This window comes from Elgaria multicarinata, chromosome 19, assembly GCF_023053635.1.
Source record: "Elgaria multicarinata webbii isolate HBS135686 ecotype San Diego chromosome 19, rElgMul1.1.pri, whole genome shotgun sequence".
NCBI lineage: Eukaryota > Metazoa > Chordata > Lepidosauria > Squamata > Anguidae > Elgaria > Elgaria multicarinata.
In genome coordinates, this window is record NC_086189.1 from 15,666,202 (window position 1) to 15,693,904 (window position 27,703).

The 27,703-nt window shown below is 46.2% G+C and overlaps 1 protein-coding gene across 2 annotated transcripts in view; it reads left to right on the top strand.

Moving 5' to 3' along the window:
• The first annotated feature begins 12,742 nt into the window (after positions 1-12,742).
• FUBP3 (far upstream element binding protein 3) overlaps positions 12,743-27,703 on the top strand; it is a 61,868-nt gene continuing 46,907 nt past the window's right edge. For both annotated transcript variants that reach the window (XM_063144548.1, XM_063144549.1), the window contains exons 1-2: positions 12,743-12,844; positions 24,993-25,098. In XM_063144548.1, coding sequence (XP_063000618.1) covers positions 24,996-25,098 — 103 coding nt within the window. In that variant the 5' untranslated portion in view covers positions 12,743-12,844; positions 24,993-24,995. The remainder of the gene's footprint in view (positions 12,845-24,992; positions 25,099-27,703) is intronic.

Here is a 27,703-nt window from a genome sequence, read left to right on the forward strand (position 1 = left end):
GTTTTCTAAGTGGACCCTGCGAAAGGCATGTGGAGAGTCGGTGTGAATATTATAGGGTGACCATATGAAAAGGAGGACAGGGCTCCTGTATCTTTAACAGTTGCATAGAAGAGGGAATTTCAGCAGGTGTCATTTGTATATATGGGGAACCTGGTGGAATTTCCTCTTCAGCACACCAGTTCAAGTTGCAGGAGCTATACTAGAGTGACCAGATTTAAAAGAGGGCAGGGCACCTGCAGCTTTAACTGGTGTGATGAAGGGGAAATTCCACCAGGTTCTCCGTATATACAGATGACACCTGCTGAAATTCCTTTTTCAATACAACTGTTAAAGATACAGGAGCCCTGTCCTCCTTTTCATATGGTCACCCTAGAATATTAGTTCTTGTGAGGAGGGGTCTGTGAGGAGAGGACGCAGAATACTGGCCTTCATCGATACCATGTTTACATCCGTGAGGAAAGTGCACGCACAAGGGAGGTGCATTGATCTGTTGCCCTGAGATGTGGAAACAGAGTCTAACAGGTCTTAACTATAAGGTCTTCACAAAAGATCCTGGCTGTTTTCCAAGTTTTTTTTTTAAAAAAAAAAATCAATGCCACTTGTTGGCCCTTTAATAAAAACCCAATTCAGAGCAACCATTTTAAAGGAGAATAAGGGCGAAAGAAGGGAGGCAAATAAATAAATAAATCAAATTGCAGTCCATCACGGCAGATCGACGGAGCAAATCTTCATCGGCATAACAGAGCTGTAGGGACTCATGTCAGCCAATGTGAAAATCGGTCCAGACATACTTACAAAGAAATCCTCTGTTTTATCCTCACAACAACCCTGTGAGGTAGATTAGGCTGAGAGTCAGTGACTGGCGCAATGTCACCCAGTGAGTTTCATGGCAGAATGCAGGGTGTGTGTGTGTGTGTCCCGAGTTCTAATTCAACAATCTAACCACTACAACTGGTTTTAGAAATTTTTAGCTAAAATAAAGCTGTATGTTCTGGGCTTTTTTTTTTTTACAAGGTCGGTTCTTTTGCGGGAGAGAGCGCTGATGATTTGTGGTGTTTTTATGATGGCAGTTCATGTGCCATTATACAAGTGTGAGCGTGAGGGAGCAGGGAGACACCTGGACAGGTAGAGCTAGCATCAGCGTTCCCTACACACACACACACACACACGCATGCACACACATACCCCAAAGTATACAGCATGTTTTGAAGACTGTCAGGTGTTTTTCATTCCATTGACGAAATTGGATTTTTGGGAATGAGAATTTCGTTCGCTTGTAAATGCGCAAATGAATAAAATTGTGTAAATCCCTCCCCGCCACACCAAACGATTTGTTAAAAACTGCCTGCAAGTCTGTGGAATCCACCCAATTCTGAAAAAGCAGGACGGGCAAGTGAGATTCATAGAAATCTGAACTCATTTGAATCCATTGTGGATTTCTTCGACATCTCTAGATGTGTTTAGAAACACACACACACCCACACACACCCAAGGAGCTGCTAAACCTCATTTTTCTATCTCCTTTGCTTCCTAGAACCCATCTGCCAAATTGTTCCTTTTAAGTCCCAGCCAAAAAAGCAGGTGGAGGCTTCCAACCACTCAAGGCAACAGGCGGGCATCTTCAGCAAGCAAAATAAGCAGAAACTTTAAGGATAGATAATACGCTGTTGCAATGATTACAGGCATAATAACATTAGCTGGTTTAAGTTGGCTGAGAGACGTTCCATCACCAGCAACTTGACCTCTGATCTCAGACCCCACCAATTTGCAAATCCCTTTTCCCACCCGTTTCTCACCCATTTTGTCAAGTACCCTAAGAGGGATGCCAACTGTCATTTCCAAAATTATTATTATTATTATTATTATTATTATTATTATTATTATTATTATTATTATTTCTATACCGCCCCATAGCCAAAGTTCTCTGGGTGGTTTACATAAGAGTAAAACAATTTTAAAAAATGGTATACAACATTTAAAACCATAAAAACATGCAGCGTACACAGAAAAACAGATATCTAAAAACAACTATAAGCAACTTTAAGCCGTCAGCCAAACCGAAACACAGATCTGGGACCGGTGCAGCTCGTCACATATTGCTTAAATGCCTGGGGAAAGAGAAAAGTCTTGACTCGGCGCTAAAAAGATACCAATAGCACAGCTTTTTGTGCATGCAGCACCTGGTGAAATTCCCTCTTCTTCACAACAGTTAGAGCTGCAGGAGCCCTGCCTTCTTTTGTATATGGTCAGTCTAGTATAGCTCCTGCAGCTTTAACTGTTGTGATGAGGAAGGAATTTCACCAAGTGCTGCATGCATACAAATGACCCCTGCTGAAATTCCCTTTTCTATGCAACTGTTAAAGATACAGGAGCCCGGTCCTCCTTTTCATATGGTCACCCTATCTGAAGGACGATTACGCCTTTTTCCCCTCCAAGGAACCCAAGGTGGTGTAAGTAATGTAACATTCTAACCAATAAAATGCATATTATGGATTGAAACGGATTGAAACCATGACAGAGTGTGAGCTTTATCACACCAGGGTTATACTGTGCAATCACTACGAATTGCATGCAAAGGACTCCGAAGTTTTCCAGTATATAATCTGCTTTGACTGTGAAGCGCTCCCAGGCATCCTGCTTTAATTGTGCTATAAAGGGGAAAGACCCGCCCTATTTTGCTACTAGTTTTCGAGCGTGTTTTCCGAGCGGCCACTGGGGTGCAGGAGCAGGATTTGATATGGTTAAAGAAAAAATAAACAAATGCTTACATCTGCATAAGCTTTAAAGATAAAGACTTCAAAATTGGCACAGTAATAGATATTAAGGAGAGCTTTAAGCATACCAAATTTGAATTGGATTGGGTCATCCGTTGATTTTTTAATGAATTTTTTTTTTTTACATTTCCCCCCTTAAAGCCTTTGCAAAGGATCTTAGGAGTGCTGCCGCCCGGGGTGTGATTTAGCAACATCAACAATGCTGACAGCTTAGCGCTGTAGGGGATAATTCGGGGGAAACAGGTACGTGGGATGAAGCTCTGTGTGTGTGTGTGTGTGTAAATGCCCTGAGGTGCAAATGAGGTTCATTCACTGGGGAGAAACCGGCTGCGTTTTCTCCCTTGACGTTGGCTCCTTCTTTTTTTCTTTACCCCCAAACCATGCAATTCTCTTGCCTCCAGGAAATGCCGGTTATTTCCCTCATTTCTTTCCAGGGAGGAAGTGGTTAAACGCATGCAACACCAAGCAAAATCAAAGGATTATAGGTTTTCTACTGGATTGTCCCATCTGTCAGCCATAGAGATACAAAGATACCAATGCTGCGGTCTTCGGGCCTGATAGTCAATGAGAAGGCCACTGCATTAGAAGTCCATTAGGAGAAACCAGCCAGAGAAAATGGCAGCTGTCAGGAAATGAGTATCTATCTATCTATTTTTCTATCCATCATCTTCGTCATCATGTCTCTTAGAGTAACTTAAATAGAAACTGTTAACAGCTGGACAGCTAATGCTGTGGCTTTCTTTTCTTTAAAAACTTAACTCACAGAATCAAACTATATGTTGCATTCATTGTGTGACTTAGCCTTATCTTTATTTTAGTGTTACTGAAATCCTTCCCTCCCCCATTGTGGGGATTTTAATAGCAAGGAGAGGATCTTCTCTGAAGTCAAAGAATCATGGAATACTAGAGTTGGAAGGGGCCTAGAAGGCCATCGAGTCCAACCCCCTGCTCAATGAAGAAATCCACCTTAAAGCATCCCTGACAGATGTCTGTCTAGCTGCCTCCAGTGTGGGAGAGCCCACCACCTCCCTAGGTCACTGATTCCATTGTCGTACGGCTCTAACAGTCAGGACGTTTTTCCTGATGTCCAGCCGGAATCTGGCTTCCTGTAACTTGAGCCCGTTATTCCGTGTCCTGCACTCTGGGAGGATCGAGAAGAGATCCTGGCCCTCCTCTGTGTGACAACTTTTTAAGTATTTGAAGAGTGCTATCATGTCTCCCCTCAGCCTTCTCTTCTCCAGGCTAAACATGCCCAGTTCTTTCAGTCTCTCTTCCTAGGGCTTTGTTTCCACAGACCCCTGATCATCCTCGTCATTGGAGAGTGCTTTTTCTTAATCCCAATGTAGAATTTTGGGAAGCTAATTGAGTGTGTGTGTGTGAGAGAGAGAGATTTACTCCTCCTCTCGCAATGTGATCCAAATTGGGGCTGCACGGTTTTTTGTAAGACTAGACCACTGCCCACACTACTTTGCATTACGACATATTGTTGCTGCATAAATCCATTTCCCATCCAGCTCCTGTCATGACTGCAGCTAAGCTCCGGAGATGGCAGATGATGTCCTTGTCCCTAATCAAAAAGTCCTGGTACTTTGTGAGTCCAAACTCCACTACAACACTCCACCCCTCCGAGATGGGCTGGGACCACTGTAAATTAGTATTTCCAATCCCCATCTGAGAAGGTACTGTGTACCGCCTTGGGCCAAATCCCTGAATCTGAGCCAAGCCGATTCAGTCCACCTCGACCCAAATCCGAGGTGGTACCGGGTCGGTCCGAAGTGCCCCGAAGCAGATCGGCACCGAAGCCTCGGAGCACCTCAGACAGATTCGGAGTGGTGCTGGGCCGCCCTAGAGAAGATAAGAACATGAGAAGAGCCCTGCTGGATCAGACCGAGGGTCCATCTAGTCCAGCACTCTGTTCACCCAGTGGTGGACCAGCCGTCAGCGAGGGATCTACAAGCAGGAAACAGGTGCATCCCATGTTTCCACCCACGTTCCCCAGCAACTGGTGCATATAGGCTTACTGTATCTGAGGTAGCCCAGAGCCATCAGGACTAGTAGCCATGGATAGCCTTCCCCTCCAGGAATGTATCCAACCGCCTTCTAAAGCCGTCCAAATTGGTGGCCATCACATCTTGTGGTAGCGAGTTCCAGAGTTGAACTCCACGTTGTGTAAAGAAGTTCTTCTTTTGATCTGTCCTCAATCTCTCACCCTTCAGCTTTTGGGGATGTCCACCTTCTCCACACCGTGCGTAATTTCGTACACCGTGCGTAATTTCGTACACCGTGCGTAATTTCGTACACCGTGTGTAATTTTGTACACCATGCATCCTTTTGTCACTTCCTCGATCTTCACAGGGCCTTTTTTTTGGGGGGGGGGTTTGCTGGAGCTGGTGAAATACCTCCCCCAAGTTCTGCATAACCACCGCTCTATAGCGCCTCCCATTGGCATCACCTGGAAAAGACCCAGCTTTGCGCATATTCCTCCATCACCACATGCAACTTGTCTTTTTTCAAGGAACCTCCTCCTTCTTTTGCACAATTCCCTCCTAAACTCCCCGCTGGGTGTGGAGTGGCCAAAAGGCCGCCATGGCTTAGCATTTCTAAAGCCTTTCCCCATTGAGACGCACTCTTTCCGTTCCCCGTTCTCCCGCCGGTCATCAAAACAAACACTTCTGAAGCTAAACGAGCCGCATTGGGCTCTCGAAATAAATAACTAATTTCTCCCTGCATGATCTCAAGGAGCAAGAGAGGCGTGAATAGCGAGGCCCGGTGTCGGTCCGAGCACGACCCCCCGGCGCGGTAATTTGGAGGATGACAAACACGAGGCAAAGAAAAACGCTGAAAAATGGGCACTTCCCGCCAAGGAGCTATTGCAGGGTTTGGAAATAACGAAGCCGAAGCCGGGGAGAGGGGGATATTTTCTCATTGAGACCGAGCAAAATGCCAAACAAGCTGCTATTACAGAAGACTTAAGAGGTGTACGAAGGCGGGGGGGATTGAAGTGAGTGGGGGGAGAAGGGAGTTTGCGGTGGCGGGGAATGAAAAATAAAGGCGGGGTGACCACGAGAAAGAGTGGAACCAAGGATGGAGACAGCCGGCAAGGGGGGGGGGGAGACATTCACGACGCAGGATTTGCCCAAGAACGAATCTTTGTCGTTTTCGTTTTAAGGCTCAATTTCCGCAACCCCTTCGGCCTTCGCTTCTCGCCCGAAGGCCTCCCTCCTAAAAGTTTTTTTTTTTTTGCATTTTTATATTTCTAAAAAAGAGCACGCCGCCTCCCCAAACGAGCAAACAAACAAAATCAAAAAAAAAGGGAAGAGAACAGAAATGTAACAAAATATATCTACAGTTGTCGAGACAAGATTGAAAGAGAGAGAGAGAGAGAGAGAGAGAGAGAAAATAAAGACCAACATCCATAATTTTCTCTGTGGGGCTTTGAGGTAATTGAGCCATTTGGATAAAAATAAGGCAGCAGGGCCTTTAGGTAAAAGGAGTTTTTGCAATCCAAGAAGGCTTGAATTATGTGTCTTGGATCACTTTAAAATCCCCCCCCCCATTTCCCTCTTTCACCCCCTAGTGCTACGATAACCCACTCTCTCCTTTTCTTATGTGTATTTTTTTTTAAGTATCCTGTCAAATGCCGTCTGATGAGTACAGAATTTCAGCTGTCACAACTAATTTTGATTCTCCAGAATATGTGTGTGTGTGTGTGTGTGTGTGTGTGTGTGTGTGTGTACTGGGAAAGGTGTGTGCCCTCTTGTGAAGAGGAGAGTGTTGTTGAATCAAGAGTCTTTCTCGTGTGTGTGTGTGTGTGTGCGCGCGCGTGTGTGTTTTAATTTCAGAAGAAAGATTTACATCAAAAATTTGTTTCTGGGAGTGTTTAAGGACTGTAATTTCCACCTCTTCAATTGCCATTTGATGTCGTCTGAGTTCCTCGGCTTCCTACTCACCCCCTGCCCAGAGCCATTCTGCTGCCTTTTCTTTCCCCCACAAAAACCCTATCAATCCCTCTGTCAGCTTTCTGCTGTCAGCTGCTTGGCAGATCCATTCAGATACGCCGCAGCCTCCTGGCGTTGTCAAGAGTTCCCAAATGCCAGGTCGTTTTCCCCTTTTCCTCTGGCTGAAATGTTATGGCACACCGGGCTTACACAATACACAGGCGTTGCTTGGACGTAGGGGCCAGGGACCCACAGCGGCTGCCACCTCAGGGGCAGAGCTTCTACTTTGCGTGCTGAAGGTACCGGGTTCAACACCACCACCACCCCTGGCTTCTCCAGGCAGCGACAGGAAAAGATCCTACCTGAAACCCTGAAGAGCTGCTGACAAGTCAGTGTTGCCAATACTGGGCTAGGTGGTCTGAGTTAATGACCCTGGGAATGTGGTTATGCGACTCACTGGGACCGTTCGGACAACACGCTAAGTCATGGTTAGGTCGCTCACCCTTTTATTATTATTATTATTATTATTTATTTATATAGCACCATTAATGTACATGGTGCTGTACAGAGTAAAACAATAAATAGCGAGACCCTGCCGCATAGGCTTACATTCTAACAAAATCATAATAAAGCAATAAGGAGGGGAAGAGAATGCACCAAACAGGCAGTATAAAAGTCAGAACAAAATCAAGTTTTAAAAGCTTTAGGAAAAAGAAAAGTTTTTAGCTGAGCTTTAAAAGCTGCGATTGAACTTGTAGTTCTCAAATGTTCTGGAAAGAGCGTTCCAGGCATAAGGGGCAGCCGAAAAAAATGGACGAAGCCGAGCAAGGGAAGTGGAGACCCTTGGGCAGGTGAGAAACATGGCATCAGAGGAGCGAAGAGCATGAGCAGGGCAATAGTGCGAGATGAGAGAGGAAAGATAGGAGGGAGCTAGACAGTGAAAAGCTTTGTAGGTCAACAGGAGAAGTTTATATTGGATTCTGAAGGGAATTGGAAGCCAATGAAGAGATTTCAGAAGTGGAGTAACATGGTCAGAGCGGCGAGCGAATAGTTAGTGAGCGTGTTTACATCGTGGTTATGTAGCCACCTTGGTTAGGGATGGTTCACGCGACACGCTCAGCCATGTTTAGCAAAATATGCTTAACCACTGTGGCTTAGCGTGTCATCTGAACAGGGTCATGTTCACTGTAGTTACTGCTAACCTCACCTAGTGCAGCCGCATACGACCATAGAACCACAGCCCGTTGCGCGGTTTGCCTGAACACACCCTAACCACCTGCTTCTCCGCTGATCTCTTCAAACCTCTGACAGGTCTGTTCCACCAACCAGCGTCCCTTGCAGCATGCAGGGCCGTGGACAGCCATTTCCTGGCTGTGGCTGGCGGCCATGTTAAGCCAGCACATGGTTAGTGAAGATGGTTAGGACGTGGTTATGTAGCAACTATGGTTAGGCAAAACGCCCAACACATGACATGCTAAGTCCTCGTGGTTAGCCCCAAATAGTCAATATTTATTAGGGTGACCCTATGGAAAAGGAGGACCGGGCTCCTGTATCTTTAACAGTTGTATTGAAAAGGGAATTTCAGCAGGGGTCATTTGTATATATGGAGAACCTGGTGAAATTCCCTCTTCATCACAACAGTTAAAGCTGCAGGAGCCCTGCCCTCTTTTAAATCTGGTCACAGTATAGCTGCAGTATAGGTCCTGCAGCTTTAACTGTTGTGATGAAAAGGAAATTTCACCAGGTGCTTCCTGCATACAAATGACACCTGCTGAAATTTCCTTTTCTATGCAACTGTTAAGGATACATGAGCCCTGTGCTCTTTTCCATATGGTCACACTAATATTTATTTATTATTGCATTTATATCCCACCTTTTTTTCTCCAAGGAGCCCAAGGCAGCGTACATAATCATCGTCCTCCTCTCCATTTTATCCTCACAACAACAACCCTGTGAGGTAGGTTGGGCTGAGAGTCTGTGACTGGCCCAAAGTCACCCAGTGGGTTTCCATGGCCGAGCGGGGACTAGAACCCGGATCTCCCGACTCCCAGTCTGACACTCTAGCCACTACACCACACTGGCTCTCAGAAAATGTAAGGCATTTCCTGCTGTTCCTAAGGTGTTCTCTGCCTAAGTTACATTCTCTATATTCCTCAACTCTTTATGAGAATAAGGAGAGCCATGCTGGGTCTGATCAAAGGTGTAATTCATCCATCATTCTGTTCCCACAGTGACCAACCAAATGCCCCAAATTTGAACCCTATAAGAAGCACCTTTGGGTTCTCGCATTATGGGAGAGGGAGAGAAATGTCTTCACGAACGCAATCAGGACTGGAGTCAAAACATGGACAATGAAAAATACTTTGCAGCCTCCAGGAACCTCAGAATTCTGAATGTCAACAGGAAAAGAAAATCTCGGAGAAAGGAATGAACCAACCTGCTTAAGCCCTTTTCATCTTATAGTATCTGGAAGAGGAGTTGTCCGGAACCCTGAAGGAGGACTCTTCGTAGAGGGTGAGGATCAGTGGAAAATGATAGGCTTCAATGTCACAGGGGCGGAGAATCCACTCTGGGTTTAAGTCCTTTAGAGTTCTGACTCCTTTAGAGTTCTGACTGAAACCCAGAACAGATTCACCATCCCACTGACATCAGAGCCACCAGCCTCCGCAGGTAAGGCTACAGCACAACGTTTTGTTGTATAATGCACTTGTTCCCTCTAATCATAAACTCAGGTAGTTGAGTGCCAATCCATTTGGAAGCAACGTGGGCCACGCAAAAAATAAAGCAATGGTTTCTATATACTTGGAAGTCTCCCTAGACAGGTGCACAGAAGCAACCAGGATGATCAGGGGTCTGGAAACAAAACCCTATGAAGAGAGACTGAAAGAACTGGGCATGTTTAGCCTGGAGAAGAGAAGATTGAGGGGAGACATGAGAGCACTCTTCAAATTCTTAAAAGGTTGTCCCACAGAGGAGGGCCAGGATCTCTTCTTGATCCTCCCAGAGTGCAGGACACGGAATAACGGGCTCAAGTTAAAGGAAGCCAGATTCCAGTTGGGCATCAGGAAAAACTTCCTGACTGTTAGAGCAGTGCGACAATTGAATCAGTCACCTAGGGAGGTTGTGCGCTCTCCCACACTAGAGGCCTTCAAGAGGCAGCTGGACAACCATCCGTCAGGGATGCTTTAGGGTGGATTCCTGCATTGACCAGGGGGTTGGACTCGATGGCCTTGTAGGCCCCTTCCAACTCTGCTATTCTATGATTCTATGTAATTTTTTAAAAGAAAAAATTTAAAAAAAAACAATTGGTCCTGTGAGTTTCAGAACCTAGGAACTTTCAGGACCTACAGAATGCTGAGCCCACTAAAGAAAATTCTAGAGAAATGCATCTCATTGTCTGAGAGGGTAACTTCTTGACTCTGAATGCCATATTTTGAACTTCCTCATAACAGGAGTGGAAGCAGCTGCCGACAGAAAACAGCATAGGATGTAGCTGTAAAACATTTTTCCCTGTTTTTGTATTTAAGGACAGCCATTTAGAACATCTCCCAACATATTAAAACAAACTATGATGACATTTTACAAACCATAACATTACAATCTAAAACATACTGCCACATCTAAAAATGTTACTGCATTAGCAGGGGGGGTGGGGACATTTAAGCAGACTAAATAGATAGATAGATATATAAATCAATTGCAAAAATAACAACCTGTTTTAAAAACATGGAAAAGTCCCTCTTTCTAAGTTCTGTTTATTTATTTTTAAACATGTATACATTTTTTTGCACAAACAGGGACTTCACTGAATACTATAAACCACTCTGAAAACAATACCATTTGTACGAGTAAAACAGTACATGCTTGATTTCCACAAGTGGGTTTTAGTGGTAGCAGATGATTTTCACAGGTGGTAGTACTGCTCTAAAGATGCAATCCTGTGCAAATTTAGACAGAAAAAAGTCCTACCGGGACCAGCATTCCTCAGCCAGGGCCGGATTAAGACATGCTGAGGGCCTAGGCCATGTCAAGATTAGGGAGGGAGGGGGGCATACCATAAAAAGAAAAAGAAAGGTATGTATTATAAAAGAAATGGTAATGAAAGGGTACCACCCAGTGTTAGGGGGTACTTGTAGTTAAACTGTGTTAGATAGCGCTAGGGTGACCATATGAAAAGCAGGACAGGGCTCCCGTATCTTTAACAGTTGTATTGAAAGGGAAATGTTGGCAGCTGTACCCTCTTTTGTATCTCATAGAATCATAGAATAGTAGAGTTGGAAGGGGCCTATAAGGCCATCCAGTCCAACCCCCTGCTCAATGCAGGACTCCACCCTAAAGCATCCCTGACAGATGGCTGTCCAGCTGCATCTTGATGGCCTCTAGTGTGGGAGAGCCCACAACTCCCTAGGTAGCTGGTTCCATTGTCATACTGCTCTAACTATCAGGAAGTTTTTCCTGATGTCCAGCTGGAATCTGGCTTCCTGTAACTTCAGCCTGTTATTCCGTGTCCTGCACTCTGGGACGATCGAGAAGAGATCCTGGCCCTCCTCTGTGGGACAACCTTTCAAGTATTTGAAGAGTGCTCTCATGTCTCCCCTCCATCTTCTCTTCTCCAGGCTAAACATGCCCAGTTCTTTCAGTCTCTCTTCATAGGGCTTTGTTTCCAGACCCCTGATCATCCTGGTTGCCCTCCTCTGAACACGCTCCAGCTTGTCTGTATCCTTCTTGAATTGTGGAGCCCAGAACTGGACGCAGAGCCGAATAGAGAGGAACCAGTATCTCACGCGATTTGGAAGCTATACTTCTATTAATGCAGCCCAAAATAGGAAACGCTGTGTTGCCACGCTTTCTCCCTCTCTAAAGCAACTCTGCTGTACATCACACCAGACTTTCCCACAGGCCTGCGATTTCCTCCTCCGGGGAAGTGAGAAGATCATAGAATCCTAGAACAGCAGAGTTGGAAGGTGCCTATAAGGCCATCGAGTCCAACCCCCTGCTCAATGCAGGAATCCACCCTAAAGCATCCCTGACAGATGGTTGTCCATCTGTCAGGGATAGATAAAGGGGAAGATTACAAATGGGAACAAATGAATAAGGCTTTCTCAACTGTAGATGGGAAGTTAGCATCTTTGAAACAGATAAATTTATTTTAATTAATTAAATATAAATTAATTTAATTCTTTTAAATAAAATAAAATAAAAATAAAATAAGTTTCTCCAAATTCTGGACCAAGCCTGAATTTCTCAGCTGGCATAAATGAAAAATTAAATGAATAAAGTTATTTTAATTAATTAAATATAAATTAATTTTGTATTAATACAATGTACATTGTATTAATACATGTACATTGATGGTGCTATATAAATAAATAAATAATAATTTAATTCATTTTTAAAAAATAAAATAAAAAATAAATAAAACAAGTTTCTTCAAATTCTGGACCAAGCCTGAATTTCTCAACTGGCATAAATGAAAAATTAAATGAATAAATGTATTTTAATGAATTAAATATAAATTAATTTTGTATTAATACATTGTACATTGTATTAATACATGTACATTGATGGTGCTATATAAATAAATAAATAAATAAATAATTTAATTCATTTTTTAAAAAATAAAATAATAAATAAATAAAATAAGTTTCTTCAAATTCTGGAACAAGCCTGAATTTCTCAGCTGGCATAAATGAAAATTTAAATGAATAAATAAATGAATCCCGCCTTAATCCTTTGGCGTAGGTAAAGGGATATCAGATTAAAAGGAGGGAGGGAAGGAGGAGGAGGCCCCGCCTCTTGCCCTGCTGGGCCACGCCCCCTCGGGCCCTCTTAGCGAGCCACGCGGAGCCGCCCTGGCCACGTGACGGCTCCCCCGGAAGCAGAGGCCCCGCTCGCCCTCAGCCTCGTTCTGGCCGCGCTGTGACGTCACGCGCACTGCTCCCCTTCGCTTGGGACGCCGTCCTTTCTTCCCCACGCTCGCTCGCTCGCTCGCCGGGCCCCTCCCTCGTTCTACTTCCGTTTTCCGGCGGAAGTGAGGGAGGGATTTCCTTTTCCGGGTACGGGTCCCCAGGCGGAGAGCGAGCGAGAGGAGCGAGCGCGCTTGAGCCCCCGGGCGCAGGACGGAGAGGCTGAGTGAGTGGCCGGAGAAGAGGGGCGGCGGCGGTTGCGGGAGCCGGGGGAAGGGGAGGCCGGGGGTGGGAAGGAGGCCGGGCCTCCGTCGACGTCCGCCTGGGGAGGAGGAGGAGAAGGCCGCAGGGCCCGGCCGGGCGGCGCTTGACAGCAGGCGGCTGAGCCCGAGGCCTCCCTGGGCGCTTCTCGGCAGCCGGAGGCCGCCCGGCGCCTCCTGGACAAGCCCGGGAGCGAGGGGAGGAGGTGGGCCCCCGCTAGGCCCGAGGCATCTGGCAGGCCACCACTCCCATCATCCCCCGCCCCTGGAGGGGGGTGGGAGGCTGCGACGCCGGCAGGGCCTCCCCCGGGGCCAACGCAAGCCCCGCCTGGCGCTTCCCTTCCCCTCCCCCCCCCCTCTCTCTCTCTCTCTCTCTGTGTCTCTTTCTCTCGCCTCTTGGGCCACTTGCCCCGTCCCGCCTTTTCTCCCAGGGTGTCCAAAGAGGCCCAGGTAAGGCGGCCCCACGTAGGGCTCCTGCATCTGTAACAGTTGTGGAGAAATGGTGTCATTTATATGCATGCAGCACCTGGTGGAATCCCCCCCTTTCGTGGCAACAGTTAAAGCTGCCCTCTTGACCAGTTGCAAAAGAGGGCAGCTGTAACTGTGGTGATGAAGAGGGGATTTCACCAGGTTCCCCATATATACAAAGGACACATGCTGAAATTCCCTTTTCAATACAACTGTTAAAGATACAGGAGCCCTGTCCTGCTTTATTATTATTATTATTATTTATTTATATAGCACCATCAATGTACATGGTGCTGTACAGATTACACAGTAAATAGCAAGACCCTGCCGCATAGGCTTACAATCTAATAAAGTTGTAGTAAACAATAAGGAGGGAAAGAGAATGCAAACAGGCACTGGGTAGGGTAAACAGGCACCGGGTAGGGTGAGGCTTTTCATAGGGTCACCCTATATATGGAGAACCTGGTGAAATTCCCTCTTCATCACAACAGTTAATGCTGCAGGAGCTATACTAGAGTGACCAGATTTAAAAGAGGGCAGGGTTTCCTGCAACTTTAACTGTGGTGATGAAGAGGGAATTTCACCAGGTTCCCCATATATACAAATGACACCTGCTGAAATTCCCTTTTCAATACAACTGTTAAAAGATGCAAGAGCCATGTCCTTCTTTTCATAGGGTCACCCTAGCTGACTCCTCCGTTTTCTCCCCACAACAACCCTGTGAGGTAGGCTAGGCTGTGAGTCGGTGGCTGCCGGGAGTTATTACTGCCCGGCTCTCCTGCCTCCTTTTTCCCCCCCTTGCAAGGCAGCTTGTCTGGCCCTGCTTCTCGACGTTTTGTCCTCACATCAGCCGCCCTGTGAGTCGGTGGCTGCCGAAAGTTATCACTACACTTCGTTCCTGTCGTCTTTTCCTCTTGTACAGAACCCGAAGAAGGTTATACGGTTCTGCTTTGCTCCGTTTTATCTTCACCACAGCAACCCTGTGAGGTAGGCTAGGCTGTGAATTGGTCGCCGCTGAAAGTTACCCATTGAATTTCATGGCCAAGTGAGGACTTTTCTATTATTATTACACTTGTATCTCATCTTCTTTTCAAGGATGGATGGTCCTCTTTCTTCTCTCCATTTTATCCTCACAACAGCAACCCTGTGGGGTAGGCAAGGCTAAGAATCAGCAACAGGTCCAAAGTCACCCAGTGGACTTTGTGGCTCTCTGACAACTACGACCTTTTATTTATTTACCTGTATTTATTATGACATTTATACCCCACCATTTCCCCTTCTTGCAAGGAACGCAAGATGGTTTTTACAAGGTTCTCCTCCTCTGCTCCATTTTATCCTCACAACAGCCCTGTGAGGTAGGTTAGGATGAGAGTCAGTGACTGGCCCAAAGTCACCCAGAGAGCTTCAAGGCTGTGAGTGGGGGACATGAAACAAGGTCTCCCCAAACCCAGTTTAACAACTACACCACACCAGTGCCCTTTTTTCTTCTAAACTCTGTTTTATAAAAATAACAGATGGAGCACCTGTTGGATTAGGATGAAAGGCATATCTCTAGCCTAGCATTTGTTCCCACCCCCACCCCAACCAGTGGCTGCACAGGAGCCCCATAAGTAGGGATTGAAGGTAACAGGCCTCTCTTGCAGTTGTCCCACCACTTGCCATCTGGTATAGTCAGATAGACTGTCTCTAGACATGGAGGTTCCACCTTCCTGACCATACTTAATAAGAAACATGCCAAGCCAGAAACAGCCTTGTCTGGCATTCCTGTTTCTTCCCCTGTAGCCTGCCAGTAGCCCCCCCCCCTTGCTATTTTCCCTCAGTAACTGGTGTTCAGAGGCATTAACCACTTCTGGATCACATACAGCCATCATGACTAGTGGCCTTTGACAGACCTCACCTCTTCCGTGAATTTATCCAATATCCTTTTAAAGCAGTGTAAGTCCATAGCTGTCACCACCTTTTCATAGAATCATAGAATAGCAGAGTTTGAAGGCGCCTACAAGGCCATCGAGTCCAACCCCCTGCTCAATGCAGGACTCCACCCTAAAGCATCCCTGGCAGGTGGTTGTCCAGCTGCCTCTTGAAGGCCTCTAGTGTGGGAGAGCCCATAACCTCTCTAGGTAACTGGTTCCATTGTCGTACTGCTCTATCAGTCAGGAAGTTTTTCCTGATGTCCAGCAGTAAAGTCTATAAATCAGTGACATGCTTTGTGAAGAAGTACCTACTCCCCCCACCCACCCACCCGTGCTGAATCTACTGCAGGTCAGCTTAACTGGATAACCCTGGGTTGCAATGTTGTGCACGGTGTGGAGAAACTAGGCAATTCTATAAAAGTCTGTCATGCTGCGACTTTGCTTTCTTCCCTAAGCTAAAGGCCTAAATGTAACTTTTTCTCATTGTCGAATTGCATCAGCCCCTTGGTCATTTTGGATGTGTTTCTGCACCTTTTCCAGCTTCATAATATCATAATTTGAAATAGAGTAACCAGAACTGAAGTGGGGAGAGGGTCGGCCCTTGAAAAGTTGCTAGATTTCATCTCCCATCAGCTCCTGATGAGAGAGGAGGGCAACCAGGATGATCAAGGGTCTGGAAACAAAGCCCTATGAAGAGAGACTGAAAGAACTGGGCATGTTTAGCCTGGAGAAGAGAAGATTGAGGGGAGACCTGATAGCACTCTTCAAATACTTAAAAAGTTGTCACACAGAGGAGGGCCAGGATCTCTTCTCCATCATTCCAGAGTGCAGGAAATGGAATAACAGGCTGAAGTTACAGGAAGCCTGATTCCGTGTGGACATCAGGAAAAACCTCCTGATGGTTAGAGCAGTATGACAATGGAACCAGTTACCTAGGGAGTTGGTGGGCTCTCCCACACTAGAGGCCTTCAAGAGGCAGCTGGACAACCCTCTGTCAGGTATGCTTTAGGGTGGATTCCTGCGTTGAGCAGGGGGTTGGACTTGATGGCCTTATAGGCCCCTTCCAACTCTATGATTCTATGATCCTGCCAGTTTGGCCAGTGGCGAGGAGTAATGGAAGTTTCATTAAGTCACACCTTGAGGGCCATGGGTCCCCTAGCTGTGCTATCCACAATATGCAGCTCCACCATAGATTTCTTTAATGGCTTTAAAATCTCTCTTGGGATGTCTAGTTTTGGCTCCTGGGAAGGAACGGCAGGGGGAATAAGATAATTTAGGTGTGTGACTGTCCACAGTGCATGTTATGCCTTGAATGTGATGGGAGATGCCAGAGGGATGGCTGTATGAGTCTGTTACTGTACATATACACACACACACAAAACAAGTATTGTGGCATATGAATGTAACAGCGGCTATACTGGATCAGACCAAATGCCTCCCACAACGGTCAGACAGATGCCTATGGGAAGTCCAGGAGCAGGGTATGAGTGAAATAGATACTCCCACTTGTATTCCCCAGCTAATAATAATAATAATATATTTATTACCCGCCTCTCCCTTTGGATCGAGGCAGGGAACAACACTAAATAAAACATAATACATAAAATTAGTTAAAAGAGCACTGGTGTACATAATATCCATACTGCATCTGATACTGGAGGCAACATATAGCCATCATGGCTGGTAGCCGTCGATAGCCTTATCTTCCATGCATTTGTCTAATCCCCTTTTTTGTTTTTCTGCTACTTCTTGCATCAGCAGTTTAATATCTGTGTTTCGGTTGCCAGGCTTCTGCCCTCTGTGTCAAATACAGTGTAAGGACAATTGCCCCCCTCACCTGAGCCCCATGATCAAGAGGGTGACTGGAGGCTGTCATTCTGTACTTTTGAGCCATTAAGGGCGCAATCGTATGGGTCCTCACTGGCCCCCAAACTCGAGGACATATGAGTATCCTATGCACGGAGGTGGCCCTTGACTCAGTCCTCTGGGCCCTCTGCGTTTTTGGCTAGATGTGGGGTTTTGTATGTCTAGCTGGGAAGCTTTGGGGCAGTGGTGCGGAGGCTGGGGCATGCACAGGAAGCTGGTCTCCTCCCCTCCCTGCCCCCAAGATCGCCCCTTTACGCTGTCTTCATGCTCCGTTTACAAGTGTGGCGCCATTACAGAGAGAACCGCACTGGCTATGAGAAGGAGGGGTTGGGGGTGTAGTTTCTGGGAACTGAGCTCAGTTCCCAAACTCAGTTCCCAGAAACCGAAAAATCCTATCGCCCTCTAGACAGTGTTTAGTGGTCGTAGGATTGCTCCCTTAGACTGCTTCCAAAGTACAGTGGCAACACCCAAGGATCCTAGCCCCACTTCTGAGCATGGAGTTTGAGAAGAGTGTGGCAGTGCAGTGTAGCTCTGTTGAGCCCCAGCCCCTCTCTGTAGGGTCGGACTAGAGGAAGGGGTGGCTGATTCTTAAGAGCCAGCCACCCATGCCCTTCAACAGGTAGCAAAAGCATCATGCGTCATCTTTTATGCTGCCCTCCAAAGTACAGCCTGACTGTGGGACGGTTCGCCGTCTTGGCTTGTCTTTGTCGTGAGCACCTAGCTCAGAAGGAGGGATGAGGGCTGTACACACTCACCAGGAGAGGATGGGATTTTCACCACGGCAAGCATTTTTGTAGACCTCTGCCTGTAATGGTTGACACATCCATATCTGTGTGAGTGCCTGTGTAGATCAGGGCTAGGGTACGTGGTGTCCACAGACACCAGTATGCTCCCAGACACTTCTGCTGGTGCCCACCGAGTTACCCTTCCACTCCCACCTTTCTTTCAAAAATAATACTTTTTCTTACCAGTGGCTAGCATCACTTCAAAGCAAAGTGAAGGCCTGCAGCTGCTGCCATTTTCATTTCTCATGAATGCCTCTTGACTATGTGATGGGACTCAGACATTCTTAGGAAGTGAAGACGAGAGAGAGAGAGAGAGAGCGCACATCTGTGTGTGGTGACTCTGAATGTGAGAAAGTTGCATGGGGGCAAATGAGTTTGCTGGTGGAAGGGCGGGGTGAGAAGCAGAGTTTGCCTTTTATGAAATAGGTTTCTGTGGTGCTGGAAACTAAGTTCAAAGGAGTTGTTTAGAGTGTTGTGGCTCAGACCCCACCTCTGCCTTGTACTTAGCGACCTGGTTTTTGCACCTAAAGAGAAACGTCAGTGGATGAATTTCCCCACTGGGTTTCTCGTTGTAGTAGCAATGGCCAGTTTGAATATTTGAGCCACAACGGGGTCGGGAGACGCTACATGTGAACCCAGCAAGTGTGAGTTGTTGGAGTGGTTGACAAACCACCCATAACCCATGGGCTAGTTTAGGGTTGCGGGTGGCTTGTTAACCACCCAAACAACCCATCATTGCCTGGTTCGCACATAACACCAAGCTATGATGTGCTCCCACAGTGGTTTAAATATTCAAAATGGCGGCCACCACCACAACAAAAAGAGGAATCCACCCACGATGGCCTCTCGATACGTGGGAAACGGGTCAGTCTTTGGGGCAGAGTTGTTGGTGACTAACTACATCTCCTATGGCTGCCATTTTGTGGTGGTGCCCATAATAGTTTCTCAGATTGCCAGAGGTGCCCATAAGTCCATTTTCTCTATAAAGAGAATGCCGTAGTACCATTTAGTCACCTTGGAATCGGAGCCATTTGTCTCTAGACCAGTCGTTTGCTCCGGATCGTTTTTGTGCGGTTTAGGGCACAGTCCTACGGTAATAGTCGTCAGCCTCCGAAGTATCCTGACGAAGGGTGGCCGGAGCGTAGTGCTAGTCGCTGTGCTTCAGAGCGGGAGGGAAGGAGGCTGGGGCAAGCAAAGTTTTTCTGGTCCCTTCCCTCTGCCCGGAAGACCCCTTCTTTCCTTTCTCCGTGCTCAGGTTTCTGAGTGTGGAGCGATAGCTGGTGCAGTTTACCAGCTCCGAAGTTGGAGCCTGTACACGGAACAATCCTTTGTCCCCCAGTCACTCTCTAGGGACCGTAGGATTTCTTTCTTAACATCCTGAACTGAAATTGACAATTCCCAGTAAGTAAAACACTATTAAAACCTTGTGGGTTAGTTGGTTCTGTTTTCCATCCGCTCCTGTAAGATGCTTTCTCTGCCTAATGGCTTTTTAACCAAACTCTGGTTTGAGGCAAATTAGCCCTGTATAAATAGTCTTAAGGCAGTGGTCCAAATAACCCCAAGCCTGACTGTAGGAGTTATTGATTCTGCTAGGTGCTATGGTCACCTGGAGATCTCCATTCCAGACTCTTCACACCAGCCCACACAACCAGCTGTCAGTACCCAAATTCTTCTTCCAGCAGTAGAGCATAAGGAAAAGGAAATTGCAATGTCTTCCTTTCCCCCCTCTGCCTGAAGAAGAATTGGGTGTTGGCCAGCGTGCAATAGTACTGAGAGCGGGCTAGCACCAGTCAGAATCCAGAGACGTCAGAGGAATTTGCAATAGATTCAAATGAGGTAACATTTCATAAAATCATAGAATAATAGAGTTGGAAGGGGCCCATAAGGCCATCGAGTCCAACCCCCTGCTCAATGCAGGACTCCACCCTAAAGCATACCTGACAGAGGGTTGTCCTGCTGCCTCTTGAAGGCCTCTAGTGTGGGAGAGCCCACAACTTCCCTAGGTAACCGGTTCCACTGTCGTACTGCTCTAACTGTCAGGAAGTTTTCAGCCGGAATCTGGTTTCCTGTAACTTCAGCCCATTATTCCATGTCCTGCACTCTGGGAGGATCGAGAAGAGATCCTGGCCCTCCTCTGTGTTCCTCTTCTTTTAAGTATTTGAAGAGTGCGATCATGTCTCCCCTCCATCTTCTCTTCTCCAGGCTAAACATGCCCAGTTCTTTCAGTCTCTCTTCATAGGGCTTTGTTTCCAGACCCCTGATCCTGGTTGCCCTCCTCTGAACCCCCTCCAGCTTGTCTGCATCCTTCTTGAAATGTGGGGCCCAGAACTGGACGCAATACTCAATATGAGGCGTAACCAGGGCCAAATAGAGAGGTTGGATTCTGTGAATCCAACCTGCAGATTCCATAGCATGGCTTTTCCCAAGTAGTGCGGATTCTGATGACTTTGGGATCAGGTTTTTTTAAAACTTTGGGGGTGGGATTAGCACATCGGTGCACTAGTGTGGACAAAGTTCTCGAATGAAATACCTAGTCAATGAGTGGATGAAGAGACCAAAAGATACCTTCTACAGTCAGGGTTTCTGACCATGTGGAGGTCTCTTTAGGTCTGCTGCATAAACCAGTCTTTATATCATGGGAGGGGAGCCCCTGGTTCATGGGCCAGAACTGGCCTGCTGCAGTTCTGAATCTGGAGTCTTTCTGGACACAAGCGCCTCTTGGCAAAACCCTCCGTTCAGAACACGGTTTGCCCTCTGGATTGGTAGAGGGCTACAATTCAAGAAATACATGGAATACTTTGGCTAATAGGAATGCTGTGTGCAAATTCTTTGAGGTCGTGGGTCAGAGTATTTGGGGGGCCCTTTCAGAAATAAAATAAGAGCAATTATCTCTTGAGTATCCCCACTAAGGTCCTGTGCACTATCGGGTGTGTGTGTGTGCGTGTGCTTTCTTGGAGAGAGTAAAAGGTAGTCAAAACCGGATAAGGGGCAATTAGTGGGGTCGGAAGTCTCAGAGCGGGTGTTGGAATCACTCATGTATTTGATCACGCTAAGTAAACACGGTGTGAATTTTGCAATGCTTTTGGCCTGTTTTCCAGGTCAACTTGCATAGTGAATTCAGACTTGCGTGTCCCAATGTGATATACAAGATAATATTTACCTTCCTCCAAAAATCCAGTGCCAGAATTGGTTTCTGTCCACCACTCTGCCGCTAAGATCATCTTCTTGGCTCGCCGCTCTGACCATGTTACTCCACTTCTGAAATCTCTTCATTGGCTTCCAATTCACTTCAGAATCCAATATAAACTTCTCCTGTTGACCTTCAAAGCTTTTCACGGTCTAGCTCCTTCCTATCTCTCCACTCTCATCTCGCACTATTGCCCCGCTCGTGCTCTTCGCTCCTCTGATGCCATGTTTCTCACCTGCCCAAGGGTCTCTACTTCCCTTGCTCGGCTTTGTCCATTTTCTTCTGCTGCCCCTTACGCCTGGAATGCTCTTCCAGAACATTTGAGAACTACAAGTTCAATCGCAGCTTTTAAAGCTCAACTAAAAACTTTTCTTTTTCCTAAAGCTTTTAAAACTTGATTTTGTTCTGACTTTTATACTGCCTGTTTGGTGCATTCTCTTCCCCTCCTTATTGTTTTATTATGATTTCATTAGAATGTAAGCCTATGCGGCAGGGTCTTGCTATTTTATTGTTTTACTCTGTACAGCACCATGTACATTGATGGTGCTATATAAATAAATAATAATAATAATAATCTTAGCTCTGCAGCTGGTGCAATGGACTTTACGGGAGTCCTGTGAGTACTTGAGGACACCCCGGTCGCTGCAATAACCATCTGAGTGATACTGTTGTTTCCTGCTTCCTCCGGTGTTCATGGATGGATGCCTTCCATTCCAACACACATAAAAAGTAGAAGCTAAGCATGTGCCTTCATTGAGAGAAAGTTGTGGGGCAGAGCTAACGTTGATGGATTTGCAATGCAGAGAACCTTCAGCTCTTTGCTCTTTCTATTACTGTTGTGTGATCTCACGGGGCAGCTTAAAACCACAAAATAATATTATTATTAATAATAATAATAATAATGGTGTGTGTGTGTGTCAGGGAGGGAACAGGCTTTCTTTCGGCCGTTGGAAATACTCCGCCTCGCACGTAAGTTCAGCAAAGTTACTCACAAAAAAGTTGCCTGCTCCCATAACACTTAACTTCTGTCGTTTTTTTTGCTGGAGGAGTCCTTTGGAAGGTTTCCCACCAGCCTCAGTTTGCTGCCATCCCTGCAGTTTTGTCAGAGCTGGTCCCTGACTCCGGCTCACTTATCATAGAATCATAGAATAGCAGAGTTGGAAGGGGCCTACAAGGCCATGGAGTCCAACCCCCTGCTCAGTGCAGGAATCCATCCTAAAGCATCCCTGACCGATGGCTGTCCAGCTGCCTCTTGAATGACTCTAGTGTGGGAGAGCCCACCACCTCCCTAGGTAACTGGTTCCATTGTTGTCCTGCTCTAACAGTCAGGAAGTTTTTCCTGATGTCCAGCTGGAATCTGGCTTCCTTTAACTTGAGCCCGTTATTCCGTTATGAACAAATTAAATAGCCTCGAAACCGATCGCTGGGAAAACCGGCCCTTTATTGTGAGAACTGTCCATTTACCTGTGTGTGTGTGTGTGTGTGAGTGTGTGTTTGCCCTTTATCCTGCCTCAAAAGTCTCAGATAAGTGGGTTAGCTGGCATAACAACACCGCAGCGGAGAGCTTGCGCAGTGCTGCTCTCGCTGACTTCAAATGTAGGTTTGTTTATGCTTGTGTGAACTTTGTGGACATGTTAAGAGTGTTGGACTTCCTTTAATTGAGAGGGTTAGGGCAGTTATTTTGCTGGTCTGGCTCTGCTTGTGTCATCTCCTCCTCTGCCTTTCCCCAATTATGTCACCTAGCCGTGCATCAGCCTCTGCTGTCCACTCCCGCCGTCTCCTTTTCTCATGCTGCAAGGGCATTGTATTACATAAGCTGGATTTGCAACATTTGCCGGACAGCTGCAAGCAAGATGAGGCAAGGCAAGCCTGGGAGACTTAAGCCAGAGCCATCTCTCTCCGCCCGTTCAAATACTTCTAAACTTCACAGTTTCCCGGCACTTAACCCAGCGCAGGAGATCTGTTGCAACTAATTAAACATTTACACACGCCACCATCTTGGCAACAGATGTGCTCTGGTCTACCCATGGAGCAAAATAAGACAGCAAAAAGGACTGTATCGCTCCAGACTGCAGCGAGAGGATTACATTTTAGAAAGCTCCCCTACCTTAGAGGCAAAAGCAACCGAAGGAAGATCAACTTTTCCCAAAGTGCATTTAAGATCTCCATCTGTTCTGGCTTTAAAAGCTGTTCGCCTCCCTTTTCTTTTTTTTCATTCGTTCCCTCCTTTCCCTTGTGTTGCCCGGTCATTTTAATTTGTAAGTCAGGTGGCAGGCCTAGCTCATATTTAGCCAGGGAAAAATGTGATAGATTTATAAATCAATAGAACAAAACTTCTCTCTGGGGGGGAAAAGAACTGACTTGACCAGAACAGAACTTTTCTTCCCAATGTCTTAGTTATTCTTTTCATGGAATATTTTGTAGGAAAACATTTTAAAAGGCCTGTGGTCTGAAATGGTATTAATCCCTGCCTACTGACTGCCTCTAGATTCTACTTTCCCAGCACACCATAAATGCTAAAATATAGAAATACCCAAATCGTCAGTGGGAAAAACAACGTAAACCATTTTAAAAACAGCCTGTCAGCTTAAAATTAGTCAATTTTTACAAAACAAAAATCCCAGGATGAACCAATGATTGAAGCAAACTCATTTGATCTATCCCAGAGTCCCTACTATCAAATATTACTATGTGGTCCTCCTGATATTGTTTGACTCAGAGTCCCATCATCACTGATTATTGCACATGTTAGCTGATGGGAGTTGGAGTCAAACATCTGGAGGACCACAAGTTGCTCACCGTCGACATGCATCACCTCAGTAACGCTTACAGCAGCCCTGTAAGGTAGGCTATGGTATGATCTTCTTATTCGAGGTGTCTGTGTGTGTGTGTGTGTGTTGTGTGCTGAAATTATAGAGAGTTAATCAGTTAACTTGACTTTCCAGTTTATGTCTAATGATTTGTAGTAATTGACAAGTGCGGCCATTTTAAAAAAATGAATAATTGTGCTGTAAGTAGAATGGAAAATAAAGGAACTGAAAATAAAACTGGCAGTATACGGAATAGAAAATAAAACCGCCGGTTTGAGGAATCGAAAGTAAAATGGCCGAGGCCATTCTCCCCTTATACAAATCTATACAAACCGCACTTCGAATACTGTGTACAGGCCTGGTCATTGTACCTAAAAAAGTGGAGAAAGGGGCAATTAAAATCATCAAAGGACTGGATTCCTGCATTGAGCAGGGGGTTGGACTCCATGGCCTTGTTGGCCCCTTCCAACTCTGCTATTCTATGAAACAAAAACAAGAACTAACCTTTGAACTAACAATCAAAGGCCCTGGGCTATGAAATGCTTAGGAGTAGAGGAAGATCTAAATCTTGCTCCACGAAGACGTCACTGGAGAGGATATTCCACAGTCAGGGGGCCACCACTGAGAAGGCCCTCTCCCTTGTTGCCATCCTCCAAATCTCCCTCCTAGGAGGCACTCAGAATGGGGCCTCAGATGTTGACTGTAGTGGAATGAGTGACAACTGTTCATTTATATGGGGGAAAATAAAAGAGTTGCCCTCAGATGAGTATCAAAACTCTTCTGGCCCCTGACTCCTGGGCCATTGGTTGTCAGCCTCCTCCTGTCATCTTGGCCCCGCCCCTTCATCTGCATAGATTCCATGTCTTGGTCAGCCTGGTTCGTATCTCTTGTATTAAGACTCCCATCATCCCCGCCTGTTGGCTGCTGGAGCTTACGGGAATCGCAGGCCAGGTTGCAGAAGTCTGTGCTAGCGTGTGGAGGAACGTTGGGAGCATCTTAGGTGGTGCTGGGGAAGCCTTTCCTTGCTGTGCAACTATCTAGTAGCAGCTGTTCTAACGCTTTCCTGCTTTTTCCCTCCCCTCTAGCAAATGGCTACTAAAATTGGAGAGATTCCTCACTTGAATAATTCCGCCCCACTTGTGGACCCCTCAGTCTACGGTTACGGAGTAAAAAGACCCCTGGATGACGGAAGTAAGTCCCCACTTCTTTATTTTTGCTGCTTATGGTATTATTTGGGGCGGCTCAGCCGGGAGCGATGTTTGCTGTTGACCGGAGTTCTGCTCATGAAAGAACAGAGTGCCGCTGGAATCTCTAATGGGGGCGGAAGAATAATCTGGTCTATAGGAATTACGCACAGGCGTTTCTGTGGCCCCATATGAAAGAAAATGGGGGGTATTGCGCTGCATCGATTAAAAAGAAAGCTTTGCGTCCCGCTAGGAACACTTGTCAAATGTCACGTAGGTTTTGGAGACGCCGGAAGTGAAGTTCAGTTGATGTTTAGCTGTATTTTGGAGAAACGGAGTGGGCTAAGAGGTGGCAGAGGGGGTTGGCCCAGATGTGATGGCTGCAAACCTGGGCAGAGTTAAGAGACACCAAAGCTCCTGGGTTTCAGTGGGTTTAAGTCAGAGGTGGGCAACCTGGAGGCCAATCTGGAGACCCAGAACTCTTGTCCTCTTCCACTATTGGCTGTGCTACAATGCAAGTTGCTCACAGATGGTTGAGGTGCACCTAACGCAGTATGGGCCTGGTTTGACTGTATGGGATCTCCGTCGGATTGGTTGCTGATGCTGTTCAGCCCTTTGCTGTCATCTTTGTGTCAGCTGGTCTTGAGATTGTGGTTGTGACTTCGCCTCTGTCCTTATGTCTCTTCTTTTAGAGGTGCTCCGTTCTAGCTTCTGCTCACCTTTAGTTTCTCAAAATGCTGATTAAGCTATTGTGGAAAACCTATAGTACTTCGGCAGTGTGTAATTCCTGTGTACTTTAGGCCAGCCTTCCTCAACCTGCATGCTGAGTGGGATGGCGGGATTTGTAGTCCAACTCAACTAAAGCGCAACCGGTTGGAGAATGCTACTTTAGACATGTTTTAAGTCTGTAATTCCATGTGGCGTCATACTCCTGGCTTGCTGTGTGCCAATGTACTTGTAGTTCTGAGTGCTAAGAGATGCTGATTATGTTATAAGGACTAGTAGCCATGGATAGCCTTTGCCTCCAGGGATGTATCCAACCCCCTTTTAAAGCCAAACAAATTAGTAGCCGTCACTGCATCTTCTAGTAATGAATTCCGTAGTTGAACTATGCACTGTGTGAAGACGTCCTTCCTTTGATCCGTCCTGAGCATTTGCTAAAGAGCGTACCCCTTTCAACCGAAAACACCCTCTCCCAATCTTCTGTGGAGTCCAAAGCCCCCAATTGTTAATCCCAAACTTATAATTACGGCTGTACTATAATTGCCCTGAGTTTTTTTCTTGCGCCGAGGTGATTGGGAGAAACATGTCTGGCAGGAGATGGCAGGGAAGAAGACCCCTGCCTTGTCATCTTTGTAATGCTCTTCCCGTTCCTTTTCTTGTGTTTTATTACTTGTGCATATTCTAAGACCTACTTTCTAACAGCCGGCAACAGCAATGGGCTTCCGGCATCCGAGATGACTTTAACGCCGTACCTATCCATTTCTGTAAATGGACAGTTGATTGGTAGAGGATTGTGGATCTGAGATTCAACAGCAGTGGGCTGATCGTGACTAGTTCCCGGCACTTTCCTAAGTGGAGGGAGGCGGGTGGGGGGGGAGATTAATATATATATATATTTTGGGCACATTGAAGAAGCTGTCTATCTACCCACCCTCCTACTTCGCTTAAAGTAGCCTTAATCTATGCCTTGCAGCAACTCGAATTGGCTGAACTGACCTGGGCAATGGGCATGAAATGGAGCTTGAAACGCAGAACTGATTCTCTCTTCTCTCTCTCTCCCCACAACCTTTCAATTATTTGCAGCAAAACGTGTCTGCCTTTTCTTGAAACAAGCAGCTGAAAATCTGTAGTAATTGGCTTGCTCGAGAAACGCAGCTCCTTTGCACTGCTGTGATTTTCTTACGGAACTGACCACCTTCGAGCAAATCTGCCTCATTTCTGTTTTAATTTTACTCCGTGTATAATAACTCCAGGGGGGAAATGTAGTCTTTTTCCCCCCTTCCTCTCTGCCCATTTTATTTATTTTACTTTACCCTAGCTGAACTGCTGTGGGAGTTCTTGTGTGTGTTGACCAACATGGCAATAGATATCTATTTTAGTCATTTGTGATGTGAAAGGAGAAGGAAGCAACATCTTCAATTTTGATATGCCTGTACAGGTAGAAACTATTTAAACCTGACCAGATATGGGGTGCTTCATTCACCCACGTACTTCATGTGTCTATCTCACTGTGTGTTGCCTTGTCTCTGTGTGCATAGTAGAATCATAGAATAGTAGAGTTGGAAGGGGCCTATAAGGCCATCTAGTCCAACCCCCTGCTCAATGCAGGAATCCACCTTAAAGCATCCCTGACAGATGGCTGTCCAGCTGCCTCTTGAAGGTCTCTAGTGTGGAGGAGTCCATGACCTCCCTAGGTAACTGGTTCCATTGTCATACTGCTCTAACAGTCAGGAAGTTTTTCCTGATGTCCAGCCGGAATCTGGCTTCCTTTAACACTGGACGTCTAGCAAAAACTGGGTGTCTAGCAAAACACTGACCCATAAGTACTGCTTATGGGTCAGTGTTTTGCAAGACACCCTAGGGTAATGTTCTCCAACCTGGTGTCTTGG